Consider the following 24,328-nt stretch of genomic DNA (forward strand, 5'->3'; position numbering starts at 1 on the left):
GCCCTTCAGCTGCCAAAATAGCAGACACCAAGTCTGCACATGAAAACCCAGGTCCTGCCCTGGCTGGTGTTGCTCAGTGGATTGAGCACCAGCTTGTGAACCAAAGGGTCATCAGTTCGATTCCCAGTCAGGGCACATGCCTGGGTTGCAGGCCAGGTCCCCAGTTCGGGGCACATGAGAAGCAACCACACATTGAGGTTTCTCTCCCTCTCTTTCTCCCTTCCTTCCCCTCTCTCTAAAGATAAATAAATAAAATCTTTAAATATATATATAAAAAAACCCAGGTCCTTCACTAACAGGAGAGCCTGCCATCTTGCTGATGTCCCACTTATTCTGCCCTGGACTCTGTTCTCTCGGGTGTGGCTATCTGGTTCTCTAACCTTTGGCAGAAACAGCATACTATAAGGAAGTGAGACTGCTGGAGACAGGCATGCTGACAGGCATCGTGACAGCTGATGCCATGACAGAGGTAGGGACGAAAGAACTAAAAAGCAGATATATGGACACAAGGGATGTCTGGCCTTCCTTCCTAACATGGGCATATAGCAAGGGTTTGTGTTGACTGTGATGTCTAGATGGGGTTGGTGTCCTCTTGAGAGTGGCTGGAGGTCTTGTGAGGGGGAGGGGTCAGAAGCCAGGCTGGGAAGTCAGGAGTCGTCACAGTGGGAAGGGCATGCCCTTCAGTACAGGATGGAGTGGAAATGATTGGGTTCAAGAGGGGAAGCTCAGAGTTTGAAATGAGTTCAGTGTTTTGCTTAAGAAAGAGAGTCCATAAAATGTTATTTTTATAATTGTGAGTAGTAATTGAATTTAGAAAACTACTCAAGATAGAAAACATTTTATTTCTTAAAGGGGGTAGTCTTCAGATATCTAGAAATTTTGCTGATGATGTATCTTCCCCCCCTAATGATCACAGATAGATAATAATAGTTAAAATGTATTGAAAACTATTGTGCTGGATACTGTTTTTAGAGCTTTGCGGGTACTAATTCATCTAACCCCTACAATAACCCTTTGCGATAGGTGCTGTTACTTTCCCCGTTTTACAAGTGAAGAAATTGAACCACAGGGTTAACCTGTATAGTTTCCTCTATGGAAGAGCCGAGAATGAACCAGGCAGTCAGCCTCCAGAGGTGTCACTAACGTAGCCACGGTTCACCAGGAATAAGTCCTTGAAAGCAGTGATTCTCTAAATCACTTAGAGCAGCGGTCCCCAACCTTTTTGGCACCAGGGACTGGTTTTGTGGAAGACAATTTTTCCATGGATGGGGTGGAGTCGGGGAGACAGGAGGTGGAGCTCAGGCGGTAATGCCAACCCGTGCCCACAGAAGGGGAGGAGAGAGGTTGGGGAGGGGCCCCTGACCTGGAAGCCTGGTTAAAACACAGGTGCTGATCCCCATATCCAGAGTTTCTGATTCAGTGCATCTGGGAAGGGTCCTAATTTGCATTCCTATTAAGTTGCTAAGTGACACTGATACTGTAGGTCTGGGGACCACACTTTGAGAACTAAAGCCCTTTCAGTCACTGAGATTTCACCAATGTCATGCTAACTATAAAAGAGTTAGTGAAGCATAATCCTCTCCTTTTACTGTCACCTGCCCACAGTCACACAGCTAAGTCATTCATTCATTCATTTATTCATTCACTGACCCACTCATTGACTGAACAAAAGGGCACCTCAGTGCTTGGCCTTATGCTGGCCTTCGAGTTGAGCAGTTCTCAGCCTTGGCTGCTTTAAGAACCACCTGGAGGAGCTTTTGAAAAATCCTAATGCCCATGCCTCCCTCCCAGACTAATTAAGTCAGAAACAAGGTGGTGGGGGGTGGGGAATTCAAGCATCAGTATTTTTAAAGTCCCACAGGGGATTTCATTGTGCAGCTGAGGTTGGCACCATTGTGTCGAGAAAGCACTGGAGATGCGAAGGCCTGTGACACAGCACGCGCCCCAGAAGGTGCAGGCCATCTTTCTGGGAAACACACACCACTCCCTAGAAAGCAGAGGCAGGAGCCCAGTGTCCTCGTGGCTGTGTGTGGCTGTGCTTGGAGTGAGTGGTAGGCAGGAGGCAGAGCTGGGCTTTGGTCCTCCTGGGCAGTGTCTACCAGCCTTTTCACACAGAAAGTAATACTGTTTACAGGACCCACTGGGCTCACAGGACAACTGGCTGGGGTGACAGGCCTGGGGTCTCCCGCTACTCTGGTTGGACACTGGTTGGAGACAGCTCTGCTCCAGGGCTTCCTTCCAAGCACCCCTCCCACCCCAACCTTTTTTTTCCTTCAGAGGAAGAAGGAGGCTGTGACTGTTTCCTTTTTTCTGCAGCGCTGACAGCTTCTGAGACAGCATCAAAAGACCTGCCTTCTGGCTCCTTTCCACCTGCTCCCAGCTCCCATTCTGGCCCCTCTGGTGTCCCCAGCCCAGGTCTGGGCATCATGTGGTGCTAACTGGAGAGCTGGGCTACGGTTCCTCTTGATGAGGAGCCCTGGCCTTTCCCTGGCAGCCCTTGCTCATTGGCCAGCCACCCACCATTTCCTCTGTCCTCAAAGCCAAGGCCCACCCACCACACCCCACCTACCCCACCCTCCTCTGTGCCTGCGCAGTCTCTGGCTGTGTGGGGAGAAGGGTGCATGCACAGAGAGCAATTGATTCCGTGCATGTCTCCGGTGTGTTTCAGCGAGGCAGCAACAGCGGGCCTCAGACTGTCAGTGCAGGTCTCCGCTCCTGCCACACCTTACAGGCCAACTGTGCGGCTGCTGTTCAGGCACAGTGTGCAGTGGGCCCTGTGTGTTGTTTTAGAAGTGACGTTCAAGGTTGTCTTGGCCGCTGCAGCAGGGATGAGGTGGCTGGGGTGAGCTTATGATTTGTGCGTTCTCAAGAACACTGTGCTGTGATTGAGTGTTCATGTGTGCTGGGTGTGAGTGAGTGTGAGTGTGTGCATGTGTGTGAGTGTGTGCGTGAATGTGCGTGTGTGTGCATGTGTGCGTGAATGTGCATGTGCTTGTCTTGATCCTGGCCCGTGGGGCCGGGGGCTGCAAGTCTCAAATTCCTCTGCTATTTTTAGGGGCCCTATCAGCTCAGCTGTCCGGAGGCTCGGGTGTGTGTCACTAGGAAAGTCCTACTGCCCCTGTCCCTTGCCCCTGACCCTCCAACACTGCCTGTCCGTCCCCCACCCCCACCCCCATGCCTTTACTCTGAGAGCCTCCCCCTTCCCTTCCACACACGCTGTCATCACCCTCTTCCTCCAGGCGGCATAGCTGGTACCCGCAGTCCTCCCGGCCACTGGCGCTCTCCCACTGGCTCTGGCCCGCCCAGGCTGGGCAGCTCTGGGTGGGAGGGGCCTGGGGAGAGGGAGGGGAACAGGGGCGGGGCTGCAGCCTGTGCTATTTTGAGCTGCTAACCGAGCAGCATCAGAGAAGACTCCTTGCTCTGGGCTGCTCCAGGCCAGGCCATGCGGGTGAGTGTCCCTCTGACCCCCCACCCCGGAAATGTCCCAGGCTCCTAATGCTGCTTCCTCATTTAGGAAAGGAGGGGCCTGTTTGTTATTTCCCTACATGTGGCTGAAGGAGGTGAGGAGGGAGGGGAGGGGCAGCCTTGGGTCTCCTCTCTGAGCCTCTTGGTGGGGAGGGAAGTACCCAGCCCAGGCCTCCTGGGGCTGACTAAGGACTTCAGAGGGGGCATGGGATTCTCAACCTCAGTGTCCTGGGACTGCATCAGCTTCCCCACAGGTTGTGACACGCCTTCCCCACAAACCACTAGTGCTTGAGGCCTTCATTCCTCACAACACTATTATGTTCCAGAATCCGGAACCCTAGTCCCTCCCAGGTCTTCAGAAGTCTTGTCCCCTGCTTTGTGTTGCCAGAACAGCCTTCCACCCCCTCTTCCTCTGGTAGACAAGAGAGAGAGGCTTGAGAGGGATGATTCTTGGAGCTGTTGGGGACCTCTTCTTCCACTGCCCCCACGAGTGGACTCAGCACTTCCTCCTCCATTTGTGTGGCTCAAACACTTGGAAGGGGCACAGATGGCATCTTGGGGATACCCGATTGTCTGTAGGTCACTTTTTCAGCAGAGGTTACTCCAGAGGAGTAAGTTCCTTTAAAAAGCAAGTGAGGAAAGGCATTGCTTCCTCCCCGTCTGTCCCATTCTCCCCACGCCACCAAGGGTAAGGTTTTCAGTTGTGTCAGCAGTTGGCAGAGCGTGTGGGCTGGCCTGGTGTGGAGGTGTATCAGGAGCCCGAGATGTGCCCGTGAGCATTTGTATCTCTCTGTGCCCAAGGGCTGCCCCGCCCCAGCCACAAAACTGGCACCAGGGTGGAGGTATGTGGGCAGGCGGGGGGTGGGGCCAGAGAGACTCCTCACCCTGAGAGGTGGGTGCTTCCTGGTCTAGCTGACTCCCCCTCCCACTCACCCTGGGCCACCAGCACCAGGTCACAGATTTGGGGGGCATGCACGATGATGGCCAGGCAAATGGCAAAGTGCCCTGCAGAGGGGCAGTGAGTGTCCCCAGGGACAGGAGGCCTCCAGCAGGTCTGGCCGTTAGAGGAAACCTGGGCCCTCTTCAACTGCAGTGGTAGCAGGAAGCCATTCCGGTGCACCTGCTTCCTCCAGGCCTGCTGGGCAGTGACTGCAGGCGCTGGACTGCTTTCTGTTCCGCCCTGAGGTGGGGAGGGCTCTCACTGGAGGCTGGACTAAAGGGACCAGGGTGTCCCTACCAAGTCTTTGCCCTCTTCCTCTGCCTGGCAGCGTGGCCTTCAGGCCACTCCCACAGAGCCCCCATTTCTCTCAAGCAGCTCTGTGTGAAGTTTATTTGGGTCATGGGTGGAGGAACAGGTCATCCATGGAAACCCTGTGTTCTACGCCAGATGTTGCTCTGGCAGGTGATGTCATGGAGGGACAACTGTGCAGGTGAACCTGGGAGGTGGAGGCAGGGCTTGCTTCCATTCCTTAAAGTGAGCCCTGGAAGTTCTTGCAGGAGGGCAGACCTGGGCGTGAGTCCTAATGTGCCACTTGCTGCTAGGAGGCCTTGGGCAAGTCATTGCCGGGCCCCCTTTTGCTCATTTGTAAAGTAGGAATTATAGCAGGATCGACTTCAGAGGGATGCTGTGGAGATCAAATGAGATGATGCATGTAAAGTGTTCAGCACAGTGCCTGGCACTTAGTACATGCTCAGTGCAGGGCAACTGTTATTACTATCTTATTGCCATTTCTTCCCTACACCTTCCTCCTCCCCTGGCCCCAATCCTTACATAAGTTGGTGCTAGGCTGGGACTGGCAGAGAGAAGGTCACTTGGGACCTACGTTCTGCACCTCAGAACGGCAGAGGAGAGAGAGGAGGATGCCATGCCTCTTTCTTCCCAAAATGAGAAGCCCAGAGTGTGTGTGAGTGGCAGAGGGAAGAGGTGCCAAGTTCTCTTCCTCTAGGCACTCTCTCTGGGCACCTGCTGCCCTTGGGGGCTCGCAGAGTGTGGGCATTGGGCTTGGGCCCTTGGGCCTCAATGCATTTGTCCAGGCTGGACATTCCATGCTGAAGGGGTATCTGTTGGGCAGAATGATTCTCCTAGGGGTATTTGTGCCTCCAGACCCTCCTGTGAAGGGCTCAGAGGATTGTAAGCTAAGGGCAGATGGTCCTTGCTGGCCTTGCAGAGGGTAAACCCAGCCTGACCCAGCCTGATCCAACCCCCAGAGTGTGGGAAGCCTTCTGGGGCTGAGCGGAGGTGGGTCCCTCAGTATCTTTCTGAGATTTTCTCCTCTTTGAGAGCAGATGCTTTTAGTTATTATCTCCTTTATTGACTATTTAGTCATCTTTACGATAGAAATAAACAGTAAGTAAACAAATAGATAAAATAAATACCAAGTGTCTCTATTCTGTCTAAGTCACACAGTTAACAAGATTATTATGATCACTGTTTTATTTAGATTCTAGTTTTTTTTTAATTGTTATTTTAGGTGAGGTGGTCCATATGGTTACATTGTCCACATATTTGTTAGTTTAAATGGCAACATAACAGTACATTGTACCAAAGTACCACAGTTTACTTAACCCTTCCTTATTCTGGGCATTTGGGTTGCTTTCGGTTTGGGGCTGTTATACAGAGTGCATCTTTACAAGTCTTTGCATGGGTTTGTAGGCTTTTTCCTTTCTCTTCCTTTCTTTAAGTCATCTTGTTGTGTACACATTCTCGAAGACGGGCTGACCAGGCCAGGAGATGATGAGTTGTGTAGCTGCTGTGGCTCCCAACGAGCTACTAAGCCTTCCCCTCAACTCCATGGCACTGAGTGTTATCATCTGTCTGTTGTTGCTAAGTTTAGAGATCATACCTCCCTGGTTTTTCCCACATCCCTGGGAACTGGGATGGGCACATGTTACTCTCCATGGTTCCTAGGAACCCTGCTGCAGCCCTCTTGTGCAGCACGCATTTATTGAGTGCCCACAGTAGGAGGGGTAAAAGAGAGTGCTGCCCGTGAGGAAAGCAGACTCCAGGGAACATTGTGGACACGCGAACAGCTCCCCAAGGTCCACCCTGGTTGTGAGTCACAGTGCTGCCAACACAGCAGCTTTGGGGCCCTCAGCAAGGCACTCAGCCTCTCAGTTCCCTTATCTGGGTGGTGGGTTGTTGTGAGGATTAAATGGAGACAGTATAAAGTGCTTACCGCTATGCCTGGCTCATGGTAAGCATCCATTGAGCACTGGTTTCTCTTCCCTTTCTCAAGAGAGGATGGGGGTCACAGGCCTTAGCAAGTGGTGGGATCGTGGTGGGGTCTCCCTTCGCAAGTCCAGAACTCGGTTTGGGCACATTGGACCCTAGCAAACACCTCTCCCTTATACTTTGGCTTGATGCAGACCTCCTGAACCTTAATGCTGAGGCAGAATATTAGCCAGAGTTGGCTACTAAGGATGACTCAGCCCCTCTGACCCTGCCTAACACAGCAGAAAAGGCAGGCCTTGATGGGAGCAACACAGGCTTTGCAATAAGAGCGACTTGGGGTCAAATCCCAGCTCTGTCACGTATCAGCTTTGTGACTTAATCTCTCTGAGTCTTCTTCCTCATCAGTAAAATGGGAGTAATAATACTTCTCATGTCATGAGGCTGTTGTAAGATTTAGATTGGAAAATATACTCTTATGTTAAATACAGTGACAGGACCCATCTCACTGTGGGTGTTCCATGTTCAGTAATTAATGTTGGAAATGGCTGAACTCTCTAGAGAGGGAACTGGTCAGAAAGGGAGGCCGTGGCTCCCAAGGGCCCTTGCTCCACAGAGCCATCAGCTCCCAGCTCTGCAGGTGACTGTGGCAGAGACATTGCCACCATCTTTGGGGCTGAGCTCCTTACCAGTTCTATGTTGGATAAAGACAGGTTATTCTTGATCCTAAGCAAATCTTAGTTAAAATCCAGCGATAAGGAAGAAAGAAATATCCAGGCAATGCAGAACAAAAGCCACAGAGAGGACTTTCTTTGTGAAGAACCCCACATTTGTATTCAGAGAGATGTTCCTAAGGAACAGCTGATGCAAAGGAATAGGCCCTGGTGTGAATGGCCTGGTGTTCTTACAGCCTGGGGCGGATGGGCTCCTTCTTGGACCTAAAGGAAAACCAGAGCAAGAGGTCAAAGACCAAATTAATTAAACAAACTTAAAGTCTCTAGCATAGGAACTGGATAATAAAATAGAAAAGTCAACAAGGCAAATTAAAACTAACTCATTGAAAACAAAAAAATTATTTAATTTTTTGCTGTTACTTCCTTACAAGCAGAAATAGGAACCAGTTCTTAAACACCTCTGAATTCAGTGGTTTCTTTGGATGAAGTCTCTCCTTGGGCTGAGGCAGATTCTGCCTGTTGGTTTTCAAGCTGACCAGCTCCAGTTTCTAACCCACAAATGGGGTGGCTTTAAGTTCAACAGGCCTCTTGCGCCTGGGACGTAATGGTGTGTTGCAGGTAAAAGGCAAAGTTGCCAGAGTCCTAGAGCGGCTTCCTTAATCCCCTCCCAGGTCACAGGCCCACAACTTTGCTTCGCTGAATTAAGGGCTAGAGTGCCGCTCCCCACCCAGGCTCCTAGGGTGCCAGACCTAGAAAGGACTTCAGCCGCTATTTAAACTAGTGCATGCCCTGCTTCTACAGAGAGGCTCAGAGAGGTGAAGTGGCTTATTTAAGGGCACACAGCCTCTAAGCGCAGGAAATTCTACATTCTGTATCCCACTTTGCCTTCTCTTTCCTCTAATATTTTGTTCCTTACCCCTTCCCTGACCCTTTTTAATCTGTCCCCCTCTGCTCCACCCTTTTTCCCCCCTGTTGCCCACAGTGTTTGTCCTGGCAGATCCTGGCCTTTAGGAAGACTCAGAGTCCCTGAGAGACCCTGCCCACCCCATTTCTTCTTTGATCCAGGGTGCAGGCTCCTTTCGGCACCATGGCCTTTTCATCAAGGTTTGCCTTCTGGGAGCAAAAGGAAAGTTGGATTTCAAAACCTGTATGCTTTTCCTATGTGCTTGGCATGGTGTATGCAGGCAGGAGGCTGGCTTGTGAGAGAGGGCTTTGGAAACCCGAGATGGACTGGGGGGCATGTGTGCATATTTGAGGGTTGGGGAAGAATAACCTGGGGGCCTGTGGACTCACTACTCTGTCTGGATGGGCTCCTGCACTGAGTCATGCTCCTCCCCTGAGCTCCACCTGTAAGCTGAGCTGTGTTTTGTCCCACTGGTGCCCCTCCATGTTAACCCTTCCACACCCTTCCCATGCCCCCTGCCGCTCTGACTCACCCCTGGGAATGTGGGCAGCTGTGGGGGGCAGCTGGGAATGGCTTTGGCTCTGAGGCCTCGGAACTGGGTCTCCCCAAGTCTGGAGACTGTGAAGGGTAGGAGGAAAAGGAGCCAGGCCTTCTGGTCGCCTGGGTCCAGAGGGTGATTCAGGCTGCAGACCTGGGCGTGCCTTTGCGCTGTGCACAGTCCCCAGCTGGGCAGTGACCTACAACAGAGCCCTTTGGGTGGGGGAGGGGATAGTGAGTCAGCCTCAGGCTAAATCCGGAGCTGAACTCAGAGCTGGGTCTAGTGTCCCAAACATTTGGGGAACAGCCATTGTTTCCTTAATACCTCACCACTTGGGTAAGATGCTTGGGGTCCCAAGCTCGAGCCACTGGAGGGAGGAGGACAGATTTGGAGCTGGCGAAGGATATGGAGTGGACTTGGAATCTGGGCCATCCTGTGCCTGAGCTAACAGCACTGCGTGCAGTAATGAGTGTGTCCGGGTGGTACGTGAGCACTTGCCGCCCCTCTAACCTGTGTGGCCCACCTCTAACCTGTGTGCCCCAGAGCTAGTGCATGGTGTGGTCTCTGCGGGTGGGGGTGGGGTGAGGGGTGGGCATCAGTGAGGGGCAACAGGTACAGACCTAAATTCTGCCACTCCTCTTCATTCTCTCTCCACCAGCCCCTCCCTTCCCTTTCTCTGCTCCAATCCCAGAAATACCGTCTGTGGCAATATGGACTAACTTTGAAGCTTGAGCCCACTGAAAATAGTTCTGTAGGGAAGATGTGGCATTAAAAGCTCCTTAGCCATTGTGCTGGTCAGTGCCCCAGACACTGCTAATGAGAGTCCCAAATTCACCATGGAAGCCGGTTACAACAGAGAGTCCCCCCAGATGGATAATTAACATGGTCCTGGAAGAGTTTCTGAGGATCTTTTCCTTTAGGAATCAAGGACTCCTTCTTACCACATTGAGCTGGGAGAGAAAGGCATGCTGAAGTAGAGTGTCTTTTTCTGTAGTTCAAAGTGACTGAGTAAAGACAAGAAATGAAATCCACTAGGACTGCCTGAGCTGGTAGACGGAGAGATACAAGTGAGGGGCAGGGGAGAAGGTGCCCCCAGACTGGAGGACAGGCCCCTCTGGGTATGTTCTGAGCCAGCTTCTGAACTGAAAGAACCTCCAGAGCGTCCATATTGTCTGTCCTTTTTTCCGGATCATTATGGCATCTGCCATTGGCCCCTGACTGCTCCTCTCCTCTGACTTGGCCGGCTAGCTCCTGGGCTGAGCACAAATCCCTGCCCAGAGCAGCCAGAGCTCAGGCATCTTTCCTGCCTCCACACCCCACCCCTGGCCTTGGGGTTCCCTCCCTCAGCTGCATGGTTGGCAGTTTTGCGGATCTGAGGTTGGGAAGATAATGTGGCCTCCTGACTCCCTGCCTCTGCCCTACTTTCTGCCTCCAGCCAGAGCTCAGCTATCTGGTTGAGGCAGTCGGGCTCTGAGCTGAGGGAAATCGTGTGGAGCCAGGAAGAAGCCAGAACCAGCCTGGTGGAGGCATCTGTTCACCTACGCTGAGTCCTGCAGGCCCCTGCAGGCCCCCACACTAGGGGGATTCCCTCTCCTCAGCCACCAGATCAGGGGGCTCCTGTTCAGACCACTTCTCGTCTGAGCTGGAATGACTCTTATAGTTTAGCCTGAGTTGAATTAGCTGCATCTTTCTATCCACCCTGTAACCAAGGCCATGATGCCGCTTTCATGGGTGGACCTCTTTAGATAGTCCCAGTGAGCCACGTGGCTGGTCTCTGAGGGCAGATGCCCTTGCCTTTGGCCTCCACAGAGACTCTTCATTCTTGAAGTTGTCACCAGAAAGTTCTGATCCCAGTATATCTGTTGCCCAGATCTGTAGCCCCATCTCACCTGGCTGTGGAAAGCCTTCCTTCTGTGCTTTTAGCGTTGGGTCCCCCAACCCTGACATGCCAATGACTTCTCTGTCTGCTCCCTCAGGTGAAAGAGGAGGACAAAACTCTGCTGAAGCCTGGCCCTCCTGGCAAGGAGGAAGGGGCTGTAAGTGCTTTTCCAAGACCACTGTGTGTGGGTGTGCCCACCACAGCCTAGCCTGGGAGGCAGCTCCATGGAGCAGGCAGGCGTGGTGGGGTGCCCCTTGCTATGTGGGTGGCTGGATGGAATACCAGGGAAGGGGCAGAAAGTGCAGCCTGTGGGAAGCTAACCTTGGGCAGGTGTAGATGGGAATGCCAAGGAGACCCTCAGTGCCCTGAAGACCTCCCCCAAGTTCCCCTACCCCCCTTGAATTCCTACCTTTAGTTATGGTTTCCTGAATGTTTGGGCCTGGAGGGTCTTAAGTGGGCAAACTCTTAGGTCGAGAGCACCAAATGAGCAGCTGTTGGGACTCCTCATCACGAAGGGTGGCACCAGACAAGGGCAGGGGGGAATGTCACTGCAGCTGCTGCTGTCCCTTCCCAAGATCCCGTCGGCTGCATGGTGTGGATGCTCTGGAGGCAGGCTCCAGTGGCCCAGTGCCCCTCGCCACCCCCTACCCCAGTCATTTGCCTTCAGATAGACTGAATAAAGCTGGACTCTTTTAAGGCAAGAGAAGAGAGTTCCAGAAGAGCTAGTTCTAGAGATGTGTGGCTGGCAGAGGGCTGCTGTCAGCACAGGGGTGGCAGTACCAGAGCTCTGGAGCAGAACTGGACCACAAAACAGATCCGTGCTCCACGGCCACAGATGGTGCCTGTCCCGGCTCCCCCACCTCCTTGGGCGGAGATTCGATTAGCCAGGCGTTGTGGCTTCTACCTAATCTGCAGACAATCCTGCAAGGCCAGCCTGTGACTGCAAAGGGATATGTTTAAGATGTGGGCAGAAGGGGTCTCGGAATGTGCCCGATTTTTTGTGAAAATTACATGTAAGGTGCTTAGAAGACCGCCTAGCATATAATCAGCACTGTATAACTGTTAGCAGTTACTATCATCATCATTGTCATTGTCATTGTCATCATCGGCTGTAATTAGAGAGGGTGGGAGGAAAGCCAGAAAGGGAGGGGAGGGGAGTAGGACCCAGCAGCTCGGGCCACCAGCCAGCTCCGCAGTGCTCTGGCATGCCATCGAGCACTCTTGGCCCAAGAGGTTGAGGATGAGTACCTTCAAGCCTTTCCCTCCCCACCCCTGCAGCAGGGCCACAGTGCAGCTGAGGCCTGGCTTGAGGCCGCTTGGCTCAGCTCTGATCAGGACATGGGCGGCCTCTCCACATAGCAGGCAGAGGTCTGCCCACTCTGTGAGCACCTTCCTATATCCAAGCAGAGATGGCAGCCAGCCCCTGATGGAGCCCAGTGCCCAAGTGTACCCTAGAACCAAGGTCATTGTTTTGAGGAACAAGGGCTCAAGCACAGGTCATTAATGGCAGCGCTTTTCCTGATCAGCAAGGAGCCCCTAGGTTGCTCCCCGTAGACAATGTGGCTAGCATTGTGGGAAACTGCCCTGCCATTAGCCAGCCTGGCCTTCCCAGTGGCGGTCCCTTGGGTCCACAGACAGCTCCCTCCGGTGTTGGGGGAAGGGTAGGTGCACCAGGTGGAGTGTGCCAGCATACCCCATTGAGTTCCTGGGTGCCTGAGAGGCTGCCTGAGCCAGGGCCTCAGCTCTAGGGCAGAGTGGAGCCATTTAGCTTGAGTACTTAACCCTTCATGGGCCATAGTTGCCTTCTCTTCCTCCCATATTCCACACATACACTCTGGGAGCCAGGAAGTCTCCAGCTCTTGAGAGGTTTGCAGGAGGAAAACTACAGAGACTGACAGAAAGCAGGCTGAGGTGGAAGCTTCCTGGGCCAGCACTGGGTTTCTGCAGCCCTTGAGAATGTGGGTGAAGGGGAGACAGTGGGTGGTGAGGAGACAGTGGCAACAGACCAGAGGAGCAGGTAGGGAGCAGGAGGAGCCAGGAGTTGGTTCCTGGCCATTGTTTTCATCAGGATGAGCAGACTCTGGGTCTGACTGCCCAGAAAACAGGGTGATGGAGGGACCACAAAGGCAGGCAGGCCAGAGTGAGGCCTAGGAATTGGTTGGTTGGCCTCCCCGTGCTTCATCCCTGCTGTGTTTGGGCTGTGAGGGCGAGGGCTTCCCTGGATTGAGGCTTGGTTGCTGCCCTGACAGCAAGCCAGTAACTATGGGCCCCTCATGGGCCTCCGGGCAGTCTGTGCCAGCACCTCACAGCTCCATGCTAAGCCAGGGGATAGATGGCAGGTGATAGCAGTACCTGCTTGTGCTCTGTGGGAGAGGGACACCACACTCCTAGATGCAGTTGGCCTATCTGGGAGATGGAAAGCCTCTCGGAGCTCCGCATTATTGGTACATGAATGGAGACTCAGCGTGAGGCCACACCTCTCACTTCCTCGCCATGGGGTGGGCAGGGACACAGGGGCTGATGCTAATGTCTACCTGTATCTGTGTGACTGTAGCTAAAGGGCAGCTCACAGGACGGCAGTGGCCCACCTAAAAGTCCTCAGCCTCCTACCAGCTCTGTACCCACAGAGACTTCCGAGAGAACCAAGAGCCCTGTGCCCACACCCGCCATGAACGGCCTGGGAGCTACCTCAGCGGAAGGTCCAAGTGAGGAGGCCCCGGGCCTGTCCCGGAAAAAGGTGGCAAATGCAGTGAGGAAGGTGGTCAGCAAGGTGCTGCCTGGTGAGGAGACTGGGAGTGCCAGGGAACCTCCGAGTAGAGGGGTCAAATCCCCTGAGCACCCAGCTCGCAGCAAGAGGGTAGAAAAGGCAGCTCCTGGTCCCAAGCCGCCACCCCCACCACCTCCACCTCCCCCTGCTCTGCCTAAGCCTGAAGCAAAGAAGGAGGCAGCCAAGGATGAGCTATCCTTGGGCCTGCGGAGCCTGATGTCTCGGGGCCGGGGCAAGGACCCCAAGCCCCGCAGCAGGCAGCCTCCTGGGAAGGGGCAGAAGCCCTCCAGCCAGGAGCCAGGCTCCTCGGGGAAACCAGGCACCCCGGAGGTGGTGGACTCCCCAGCCAAGCCTGGAACCCCAGAGAAGCAGTGCTCCCCGGCCCCACCAGAAGAGCTGGCCGGCCCAGGCTCCGCTAGCCCGAAGGCGAACCTCACTGGATTGCAGCAGTCCAAGTCACCAGCCCCTGACGTGCAGCAGGAGGTACCCGCGTGTGTCACTAATCTCCCGTGCCCCTCACCATCCTTGCTTGATGTCCAGGCACCCTCACAGCTGGCTTCCCCAAGGCTCCTGCACAAGCCCCGCATGACTGAGAGGCTAGGCCCGGGTCATTGCTGATGCAGGGTCGCATGATTTTCCCCAGCTGAGTGCCTGACCCTGTGGCAGCCCAGGCTCTGCAGTGGGACCTGCTAGCCAGCGTGCCGCTGTTCTGTGGGGGTCAGGGCCTGGTCCTCAGCTCCATGGGGCAGCTGGAGGCTCCAGACCCCAACTCAAGATCCAGAGTCTTAGCAGATCAGTGCCAGGGTGGGGAGACAGAACTGAAGTGGGGTGGCCTGCTTGCGTTCAGCACCTCAGCCGCTCACCCCCTGTGTATCTCAGCAAGGTCCCATGTCTGAGCCTTCATCTGCCAGATGGGGATAACACAGATCTTCAGGTCTTCCTCTGAAGCCCTTGGGGCCAGAAGTATTTTGGAAATTAGTGATTTTTATGTTTTAGAATATCATATAGTGTACATAATGAGCAGCAACCTGTAACCAAATACATTACTACTTCCACAGCAAAACCTATGAATGCTTACACTGCAGACGGATAGAATATAAGCAGTCAGGTTTTGCCACCAAAATAGTTAAGAAGAATCTTTTGTTTGGGGGGCTTTTTGGATTTTGGAATTGCTCTGAAGGGTTGCTGTGAAGGTTAGAAATGATTCTGGTAATGAATGTTCCCAGCCCAGTCCCTGGCATGGAAGGTGCTCCACCAATAAATGGCAGTATTGATAGTGATGCTAATAACAGTGGTTATTAACACCAGCATTGCCATCACTACTTTCAGGCCTGGCCAGCAGTCCCCTCTGGCAGCAGGACTCTAGCAGAGCCCTGTGCCTGGTGGTTCATGGTCACAGTGGGCCCCCTTTGGATCTGGGGCCCTGTCTGTCCACAGAGTGCCCTCTGGATAAGACAGGAAGCTGCGGCAGAGGGGAGGGACAAGGACATCAGTCCAGCCCTTTCCCTTAGAAGGTGCTGCCTGCTTGGCTAGTCCTTGGGTTGGGAACAGTTCTCTATAAGCTTTCAGACCTTAGACCCTTCTCTGAGGCCTGGGTTATGTGTTTGTGGAGAGAGGGGTGTCAAGTTTCACCAGGGCTCCTCTGGATTTTTGCTTGCTCCTGGCTGGAAGGGGAGGGGCAGGGCATGAAGGGCAGGGCACAGCCTAAAGGCCTGTCCTGTGTCCAGCCCCTGGGATTCCTTAGGCGCCAGAACCCAACTTGCTCCCATTCTATTCTTCCTGGGTTTTGAAGAACCTGGAGAGGAGCAGGGTGCAGTGCTCCCCTCACTCCCCCGGCCACTCTGAATCAGGGATGTGACCTCCCAGTACACAGGAACTTGCAGGGGCATTTTGGCTTGATGGGCGGGCATGAGGCAAACCATCAGTCCCTGCGAAAACCCCTCAGGAGCCGAGAGCATCATGTGCCTGTTCCGGGGGCGCCTGCCCTCCCTCTGGCTCCCTGTCCCTCCACCTCTCAGTTGGGGGCTGAGGAGAGCTCTGCTTGGAGTTCAGCCACCTGTGCCCTGGGCTGAGGGCAGGGGCCAGAGGATGTGTGGAAGAGCGGGGCCATCCTGTTGCTGAAGTGGTTAAGACACTGAGAAATAACCTCATAACTCTCAGGCTCCTCGCGTCTTTTTTTCTTATCTGATAGTTTAAAACTCACATTGGTGCCTGGCTTGCCTTCCTGACCCTACTTCACTTACCCACTGGGGCCTAGTGGCTTTCTGGGCTAGAAGCTTGGCATGCTGTGTCCCCACCACTACCCGGGCCAGGACTAATAGTGGTTTAACCTCTAGACAGGAGCTGCCCCCGAGGTCCGGCTGAGCCCCGCAGAGGAGGCCCACCAGCGGCTTGAGAGGATCTTCACAGCTTCTGTAATGCCACCTCTCGTGTGTGCTTGCCTTCCCTGCTGCGCCTCTTCCCTGAGGCTGGCGCCCAGACTGTGTGTGTCTGTGTGTACAGGAGCACCTGCCTGTGGAAGAGGGCTCCGTGGCATCCTGGGGACCCTCACTATGGTCTTCCCCCTTCAGGAAAGGAGAGAAGGGACATGTCTTGGTGCCAAGGTCTGGTGGGTGTCCAGGCAGGGTGCTGACACTCCCGTTTTTTGATGGCCTGGCTCTCCAGACCCAGGTGGGTCTGTTAACTCCGTGTCTGTTTCTAACAGGCAAGGTCCAAGGCCTGACTCCCCTTCCTCTCCAGAAAGGCCTTTAAGTGACCAGACAGAGGCAGAGAGGTCAAGGTGCCTTGATACTTGGGCTGTTGGCACATGGACCCAGATGGAGTGATGCCTCACTATGGCTTGTGCGGACACCAGGGAGTGGTGCAGTGGGGGTGCAGAAGGGGTCCTAGACTTGGGGCTGCCAGTGGTCTTGTTGTAGGATAGGTGCGGGGACGATATCTCTGCAAGGCAGCCTTTGGCAAGGGGAGTGGCATCCTTGGTGTGTGTTTGGAGGCCAGGGACAGCCCTGTCCTGGGTCTGGTAACTACAGGGGAGCTCAGATGGAAAAGGCCCTGGATGTGGTGAGGTGGCCTGGCCTGGCGGCACCCAGAGTAAAACATAGCTCAGAATGAACTAGGTGGCCAGCCTAGGAGAGACCATGGCCAGGTGGTGCACTCCTGCCCAGGCCACAGGAATGACTTAGCAGAGCGTCTTCTCTGAGAAGTCTGATGGTAACAAGTGTCTTCACCAAGCTGGGCCTCTCCTTCCTGGTCTGGCCTATCCTTGACTGGGCTCAGTTCACCTGCCCAGGCCGGGAGGCCCTCTCCTGGTGCTAAGCGACTCCCACCTACACCCCACACCTGGGGCAGCCTGAGAGTACCCGCCCACTTGGTGCAGGGTACTTGCTGGAGGGGATGTGCCAATGGTCTGCTTGTCTTCACCCCTCTTCTCTCTTCTTTGCTTGCTGCTGGTAGCTGGACCCTGAGGACGCGTCTCCTGCCCACAGCCAGGTAGAGTGTTCCTGCCCCCCTCAGGAGCCCTCCGCTTCCTCCGGTGACCACCTGCCACCCCTGGTCTGTACCTGGGCTGGCGTCTGTGCTCGGGCCTCGTGCTGGAGTGTAAGGCCTCTTTCCCCTTCTGATCCCCACCTGTTGTCTGGCAGGATCCTCCCGGGAGGCAGTGCTTGGAGTCTGAGATGGGGCAGCTCTCTGTCCGGCCCTTGGGGAGTGTCTAGACTGAGTGTCACCACTCAAGTTTGGCCTCTGTGGCACATGGTTCTTAGCCACTGGAGCCCATGGGCCTGACCCGAGTTTTGGTTTCAAGGTGTTTCAATTCTGCTCACTCGGGGTAGAGAAAGCTGAAAAGGCTGAATCCCTACCACCACCTCCAGCCCCCAGCCGCCCCCATGCCAAGCCTGAAGATGAGGCACTCTCTGTCCCCACCTGCTGGCCACTGTGGAAACCCACCTTTGGACTAGCTCTGAAGGAGTTAGTGATAGGCGGTGACTCTTTGATGTCACCTTATGCATCAGTCTTCAAACTCCTGACCCATAGAATGTGCCCATTCAAGACAAAGGTTTCACCTTTTTTAAATACCTGTGATTTAAAAAAAAATCCCAACAACATAATTTTGTTTTATAAAGTTACATTTCTTCAAACATAACGAACCAGGTTTTGGGGTTTTTTTTTGTTTTTTTGTTTTTATGTCTTCACCTAACAATTAAAAATATCGACACCACATAGCAATCCTCCTAATTGGAGGATAACTTCTCTGGTCTTGACTACCAGAGTCTGGGGACCTCTGGTGGAGTCCAGCCTCCCACTCAGCAGCTGGAAAGGGCAGTCAGCGAGGCAGGGAGGTCTCTGAAGCTGGAACACACCCTGCGAGTACAGCCCAGATCTCTTTCTTTCAGCTCTAAGAAATATGACCAAGAAAATGCTTCCTCTCGCTACTTTTTCTTGTCCTTCTTGATCCCTCACCAGTATATATGCCTCCAGCCTCAGGACTCTAGCTGGGGGCCCTCAGACAGTGGGGGTGAAGGGCCAGCCTGCTGGCTGTTCCATGCTATGGGGAGTGACCATCCCCCCGGCAGGGCCACTGCACGGGCTGTTGCCCTCTCGCCCACACACACAGCAAAAGGACCCTGAGGGACCTATCTCCTTACCCAGCTACCCTGGCACACCTTCTTCTCATGGAGTGCCAGCTTCATATCCTGACAGTGTCTGCAAATGCTTCTTTCTGACTGGTGGCCACTTGGGGCCTCCAGGGGCTCCCAGCCCCCTCTGTACCCATTCTGGTGCCCATCTGGGTGGCATGCAAGTTTCTTCCTGTGTTTGATAGAGCAGTGCTGCCACTCCCTACCCCCCCTCACATCTCTGGTCATGCCCTTGTATGGCCTTAGCATGTTCACATAGGTTCATGTACCTGTCGCCATCTGAGGCAGCATGGAGTAGGAGCAGCGAGGCTAGAATGTGCATCTGGGCACCACCCCTGCCCAGTGGGGCATCCTCTGGGGGGAAGGCCTGACCGATGTGAGGACTCAAGCCCCGCTTCCCATTGTGCACTGCATGGTCCTCAGTAGACAATCTCCTCGAGTCTTGAGACAATGCCCTTCCCCAGCTCGGTGAAGGAGAGCCTGTCAGGATGAGGGAGAAGCTGGGCCTGTAAGGTCCCAGTAGCTGTGGCCCAGGGTGAGGGGTGTGGACTTAGGATACGAGTCCTGCAGGCTTCACAGGGCGGTGGGGGAAAGGGCGGCTGAAGGTAGAATCTGCTGACCTGCTTCCCGGGGTCTGCTTTCTCCTGGGCCGCTGTCCTGCCAGACCCTCCAGGCTAGCACGGTCACTAGTTCTGTGTCCTGTCCACAGGGCTCCTCAGGACCACCATTCCCTCCTGGCTTCCCCACCTTTTTCCTCTGACACCTCTGATGTCCCTGTTCTGTATCTGCCGCCCAACTGTCCCCCTCACCCAGTGGCTCATCTGGAAGCCCTTCCCCTCAGTATCTCCTCCCTCTTGTCCTTGTCTCTGTTTTCCAGAACAGGGTCTCACTATTGACTCTTCCCCTCCCTCTGATAGGTGAAGACAGAAGAGCAGATTGCAGCTGAGGAAGCCTGGCATGAGACAGAGAAGGTGTGGCTGGTCCATAAGGATGGCTTCTCACTGGGTGAGTCTGGGGAAGCCCAGGGGCGAATGCCTGGGCCTCTTGGGTTTCAGGGCTGGGGTGCCTTCTGCGTCTGGTGAGGACCAGGTGGTGAGCAAGAAGAGGCTGGTGATACACTGGGGAGGAGGCAGGACCATAAAGGGCCTAAAGAGGGTAGCGAAGCGCCCCCCCCCCCCAGGCCCATGTCTGACTGTCTGCCCCACTCTGCAGCCAGTCAGCTCAAATCCCAGGAGCTCAGCTTGCCAGAGGGGAAGGTGCGCGTGAAGCTAGACAATGATGGAGCCATCTTGGATGTGGACGAGGATGATGTTGAGAAGGTTGGCAGGAGGCTGGAGGAGGGCACAGGAGGTGGTTGGACCAGGGCAGGCCTATCCGCTGCCAGTGCAGACAGGTTCTGCTTCTTCAGTGCCCTCCTGCCTGCCCTGTCGCACAGGCTAATGCTCCTTCCTGCGACCGCCTGGAAGACCTGGCCTCACTGGTGTACCTCAACGAGTCCAGCGTCCTGCACACACTGCGCCAGCGCTATGGGGCCAGCCTGCTGCACACGTACGCTGGCCCCAGCCTGCTCGTCCTCAGCCCCCGCGGGGCCCCCGCCGTGTACTCCGAGAAGGTACGATGCCTTCTGAGCTACCATGATGCCCACTCACTACCTACCCCACTTTTTCTGGCTCTGCCCCTTCCCCTTGACATCCCATGGGCTCCTGCCCACTCTCACAGCTGACCTTGGGAAGAGGAGTCATTTCAAGGGGTAAGGACAGAAAGCCCTTCCCCAACCTCCATCAGATGCCAGAACTTAGCTAGTATCTGCATTTCCATTCATGGCCTTAGCCTCAGAGTCCCTGTGCTGTGCTGGAGTGGAAGGTCCAGAAAGAATGTGATCTTGGGGTAAGGGGTGTCTGAGTGGAACCCGCTGAGCGCCTATTCATTCTCCCCATCCCTCTCCTGCCCAAGGTGATGCACATGTTCAAGGGGTGTCGTCGGGAGGATATGGCACCCCACATCTATGCCGTGGCCCAGACTGCATACAGGGCAATGCTGATGAGCCGTCAAGACCAATCCATCATTCTCCTGGGCAGTAGTGGCAGTGGCAAGACCACCAGCTGCCAGCACCTGGTGCAATACCTGACCACCATCGCAGGCAGCAGTGGGAACAAGGTGTTTTCTGGTGAGGCAGGGACAACTGAGAGACTGAGAATGCACTTGGGAGAGAGGGTGGGATGGAGGCCCCTCCTGGCTACAAGCGTTTTTCTCCCTGGCCTCTCTGTGCCCCCGGCTTTCCTGATGGCCCCTGGGCCTGTCTTCCACAGTGGAGAAGTGGCAAGCTGTATACACCCTCCTGGAAGCCTTTGGGAACAGCCCCACCATCATGAACAGCAATGCCACCCGCTTCTCCCAGATCCTCTCCCTGGACTTTGACCAAGCTGGCCAGGTGGCCTCAGCCTCCATTCAGGTGAGGGGACACTCAGGGAAGTAGAAGATTAACCACCTGATTCATGCCCTATGCCTCATTTTCCTGGAATTCTGCCCCAACTAAATGGGCCCTTGCACTGGCGGGACTGTTCCCTGTGCCTCCTGCCCTGGGCAGGCACGGCTCAGCTTCCTGCCCAACCTGCTCAAGCCCTGGCCCTGTGCTCACGGGCTTCTTTCAGGCAGATTTCACCTAGGGAAGCCCGCTGGTCAGTAACGTAAGGCCCGGCCAAGGCTGACTCCCTTCCTTGCTAAATGAAACCTCTCACCACAAAGGGTCCAGCTGCCCATGAAGGCTGTGCCTAGGGACTAGGTGGAATGGTAGTGTCCCTCCAAGAGCTGGGCCTCTCTTCTTCCTCCTGGCTCTGATTTCTGCCTGGGTTTGCCCAGAGGTGATCTGGCCTCTGGCTGAGCACATGGAGAAGAACAAGCAGCTGCTCGTTCCCGTGGGCTGGTTCTGGTGTGGGAGAAGCTTTTCCTGGCACTGCCCTCCTATGCCTATACCCTTCATGTGCCACAGACGATGCTTCTGGAGAAGCTGCGTGTGGCTCGACGCCCGGCCAGTGAGGCCACCTTCAATGTCTTCTACTACCTGCTGGCCTGTGGGGATGGCACCCTCAGGTGAGATGGGACAGAGGGAACAGGGAGGGTGGTTTGGACTCCAGCCCCTGGAAAGTTCCTGGACCTTGCCACCTGATTGCATCCCATACCATTTGCTCACTGCACTCCTGCTGCGTGTTAGGTTCTGAGCTAGGCCCTGAGGATGGCAAGGTGAATGAGTCCAGGCTCTGCACCGGAGTCTGGTCAGGTGTGAGGGCACAATGAACCCGTCAGTGTTCCCAGTGCCTAGCTACGACCCCAGTTCTAGAGAGGAAAGTGCACCGAGATGCATGTGGTCAGGGACCTGCCTGCAGTCACACAGCTAGTATGGGGCCAAGCTGGTCCACACTGGGGCCAAAGGCCCTCCATCTAATCTGGGCCTCCATGGCCCCATGTTGGCTCCTCTGCCAGGCTTGTCCCTTTAGACCTTCAGAGTTGCTGTCTGTGTTCACTGAAAACAGAAGGTAAATGATGAGGCTGAGTGCGCAGCCCTTGGGCATGATCCTCTTTAGCTTTTCTTGTAACTGAGGGCACAGTCTCTGTCCTGGCTGGACTCACCCTTGAGGCAGGTTTCCTGTTCCCTTCCAGGGTCTGGCTCGACACTCTCACCAGGGCATCTCTAGTGACCTGTCCTAGGGAGGCTGTGCTCTTCCCAGGCATCCAGACCAATTAAGAAAGCCAGTAGCCAACAGAACTCAAGAGTCTGGAAGCTATTTGTCCATCTCGACCCTGATAGGGAGATGGCCTTGGCATAGGGACCAAGCACTATGCTGATGCCTCATTTGTACCCCTAGGACAGAGCTCCACTTGAACCACTTGGCAGAGAACAATGTGTTTGGGATTGTGCCACTGGCCAAGGTGAGGGGCCTATGGGCCTGGGTTGACAACCCTGGGCCTTAAGGGTGAAAGAAGCCTCAAATGGCCTGGAGCGCCCTGTGGGAATAGCGGAAGCCCAGTTCCAGCTGAACGGCTCTACCCTAGCTCTGCCTGCCCCAAGGGACCGGCAGCATGGGGGTGTGCTGAGATCCGGTGCCAGCGTGCTCATCTGTCCCTGTAGCCTGAGGAGAAGCAAAAGGCAGCGCAGCAGTTCAGTAAGCTACAGACGGCCATGAAGGTGCTGGGCATCTCCCCTGATGAACAGAAAGCCTGCTGGCTCATCCTGGCTGCCATCTACCACCTGGGGGCTGCAGGAGCCACCAAAGGTAACCTGCACTGGGTCCCAACAGCCTGGCCTGTCGCCCAGGAGACCTTCCCCCTCCCAGTTTGTCCTCACCCAGCACAGTCTCGTCTGTTATCAGACACCCCCTTTCACTGTGCCTCCTCCCAGCCCCCATGTCAGAGCAGAAGGCTCCCAAAACCCGGAAAAGCATCTCTGCCAATCATGGCCTGAGGCCTGGATTTAGATGGCAGTGACCAGGAGCACTGCAAAAGCAGGGCGTTGGGGGCTTGGAGGCAGAGGGGAAAGAGAGGCCCCAACTCAGACCATCCCCCTGGAATAACTCTCCTTCTTGTTCCCTTCCTGACAGAGGCCCTAGAGGAGCAAGCGGGTAACTGACCTTGGCCCCTCCCTGGGGTGTAGGGGTCTCTTGGCCCTGTCCTGGTGCTTGCCCTGGGCTCTCTCTGGGGGCTGGGCTTTCTGTTGTAATGGAGGGGCCTGGCCTGGGAGAAACTCCATGGTTGAGGGTGGAGAGGGCACCTGCTGGCTGTGGGGTTTCTTGGAGTCCCCCAAATAGCTGCTTCTATCTGTTTTGCATTCAGATCCTGGAACCTCTCACAATGCCCTCCGTGGGACTTAGGTGGGGTAGGGTGGGCTTGCTTCCTGGGGCTTCCTAAGGCCAGTTTTCCCTGAGTCTACCCTTCTCTCCACTGGTTTGGTAGCAGGTGTCTTCCTCTTGCATGTCAGGGTGGAAGCCACTAGGGGGCAGCATGCACCGTGGTAACAAGTGGGCTGCAGCTTCGGCACTTGCGCTGAATGACTAGAGCTTGCTTTGGCTTGGAAGAGCTCTGCTGCCTTCCTCTGAGATTACATTGGTGGGCGTGTGCTGTGAGTACCTCTTTCTCCTCCAGTTTAGAGAAAGGGGTGCTGCCTCTGAACAGCACCTGGGGCTTTGGCTTCATCTTCCTTCTGGATGTGAAGGGCCCCAGGGTGCTCAGGAGGAGTTGAGAAGCACTGGTTGGTAGGTGGGTGGGTACATGGAGGAACAGGTGCTTGGGTATTAGGTTCCTATGATCCCAGCAGGTGGCATCCCTACCAAAAAGGAAGCAGGCTCTGAGTTAAAGAAGTTCTCCAGACCGTGTAGGCGGGTGGGTGTCTGGCTGTGTCTTAAGGAAGTTCTTTCATTCTGAAGAGGTGACAAGCCCAGGTTTCCTATAACCCTACTCAGTGCTGACTGCAGGTGGAGAGCTCTGGGCCTGTTGCCCCTTCAGAGCTTCCAGTATTTTCCAGGGTGTGTGCATGTCCATGTGTGTGTGTTAGAGTGTCTGTGGAGGTCTGTGTGTGTGTGTGTGTCAGTGTGATTACATTCATAAACATCCTTTTTTGAGGTTGTGAGTGTGTGTGTGTGTGTGTGTGTGTGTGTGTGTTCTGGAGTCTGAATGTGGTTGAGTTTTCCACCCTCACAAACTCCCACCCTCCGCAGTCCCTTCCCGTGGGCCTGGCGGGCTCAGTTGATGACTGTTTGCTAACACGCTGTTTTTCTTTGCATGCTGCATGCTGGTCCTTTGCCTTACAGAAGCTACGGAAGGTAAAACCTTGTTTCTTGTTAGCTTTCCCTAATTGCCGTGATTAGACACATGTTGGCTGAGGCACTTCTGTCTGCGTGGGCTGTTCCCTTTCCTCTGAGGCATTTTCATATTCTCATTGTTGGGTCATGGGTGGGTGTTAGTAGCCTCCGCTGGCAGATGCCTGGAGGTAAAGGGAGGGTCCTAATGTATTCATGGGAGGGGAAAGCACTGTACTCTCCTGATATGCCCCCCACATACAAGGCACAGGTGCATCTCAGTGTTCATCATGGGTGAGCCGGTGGGCTGGCTCACCCTCTGACTGTATTTCCCCAAGTTGGCACGCCCCCACCCAGCCGAGCCCCTTAAAAGGATGTTTGAAGCTGACAGGGTGCCCTCTGGTGGCAGCAGTGTGTTGTTACCTCCTCTTTTAGGACCTGTTCGTTCTTTCCACCCCCAAGGAACACAGGAAGCTGACAGCTGCTGACTGTCCTTGTTTTGCCTGAGG

The 24,328-nt window shown here is 54.7% G+C and overlaps 1 protein-coding gene across 1 annotated transcript in view; it reads left to right on the forward strand.

Annotated features, from left to right (window-relative positions):
* The window catches only part of MYO18A (myosin XVIIIA), a 92,870-nt gene that overhangs the window by 27,800 nt on the left and 40,742 nt on the right, over positions 1–24,328 (forward strand). Inside the window, exons 3-12 of the mRNA XM_090257655.1 lie at positions 16,850–16,885; positions 18,948–19,035; positions 19,243–19,349; positions 19,466–19,642; positions 19,984–20,197; positions 20,340–20,482; positions 21,020–21,120; positions 21,894–21,957; positions 22,157–22,301; positions 22,626–22,646. Of these exons, the coding sequence (XP_090113781.1) occupies positions 16,850–16,885; positions 18,948–19,035; positions 19,243–19,349; positions 19,466–19,642; positions 19,984–20,197; positions 20,340–20,482; positions 21,020–21,120; positions 21,894–21,957; positions 22,157–22,301; positions 22,626–22,646 (1,096 nt within the window). The remainder of the gene's footprint in view (positions 1–16,849; positions 16,886–18,947; positions 19,036–19,242; positions 19,350–19,465; positions 19,643–19,983; positions 20,198–20,339; positions 20,483–21,019; positions 21,121–21,893; positions 21,958–22,156; positions 22,302–22,625; positions 22,647–24,328) is intronic.

The sequence above is a fragment of the Furipterus horrens genome, unplaced genomic scaffold (assembly GCF_987537825.1).
Source record: "Furipterus horrens unplaced genomic scaffold, mFurHor1.1.pri manual_scaffold_11, whole genome shotgun sequence".
NCBI lineage: Eukaryota > Metazoa > Chordata > Mammalia > Chiroptera > Furipteridae > Furipterus > Furipterus horrens.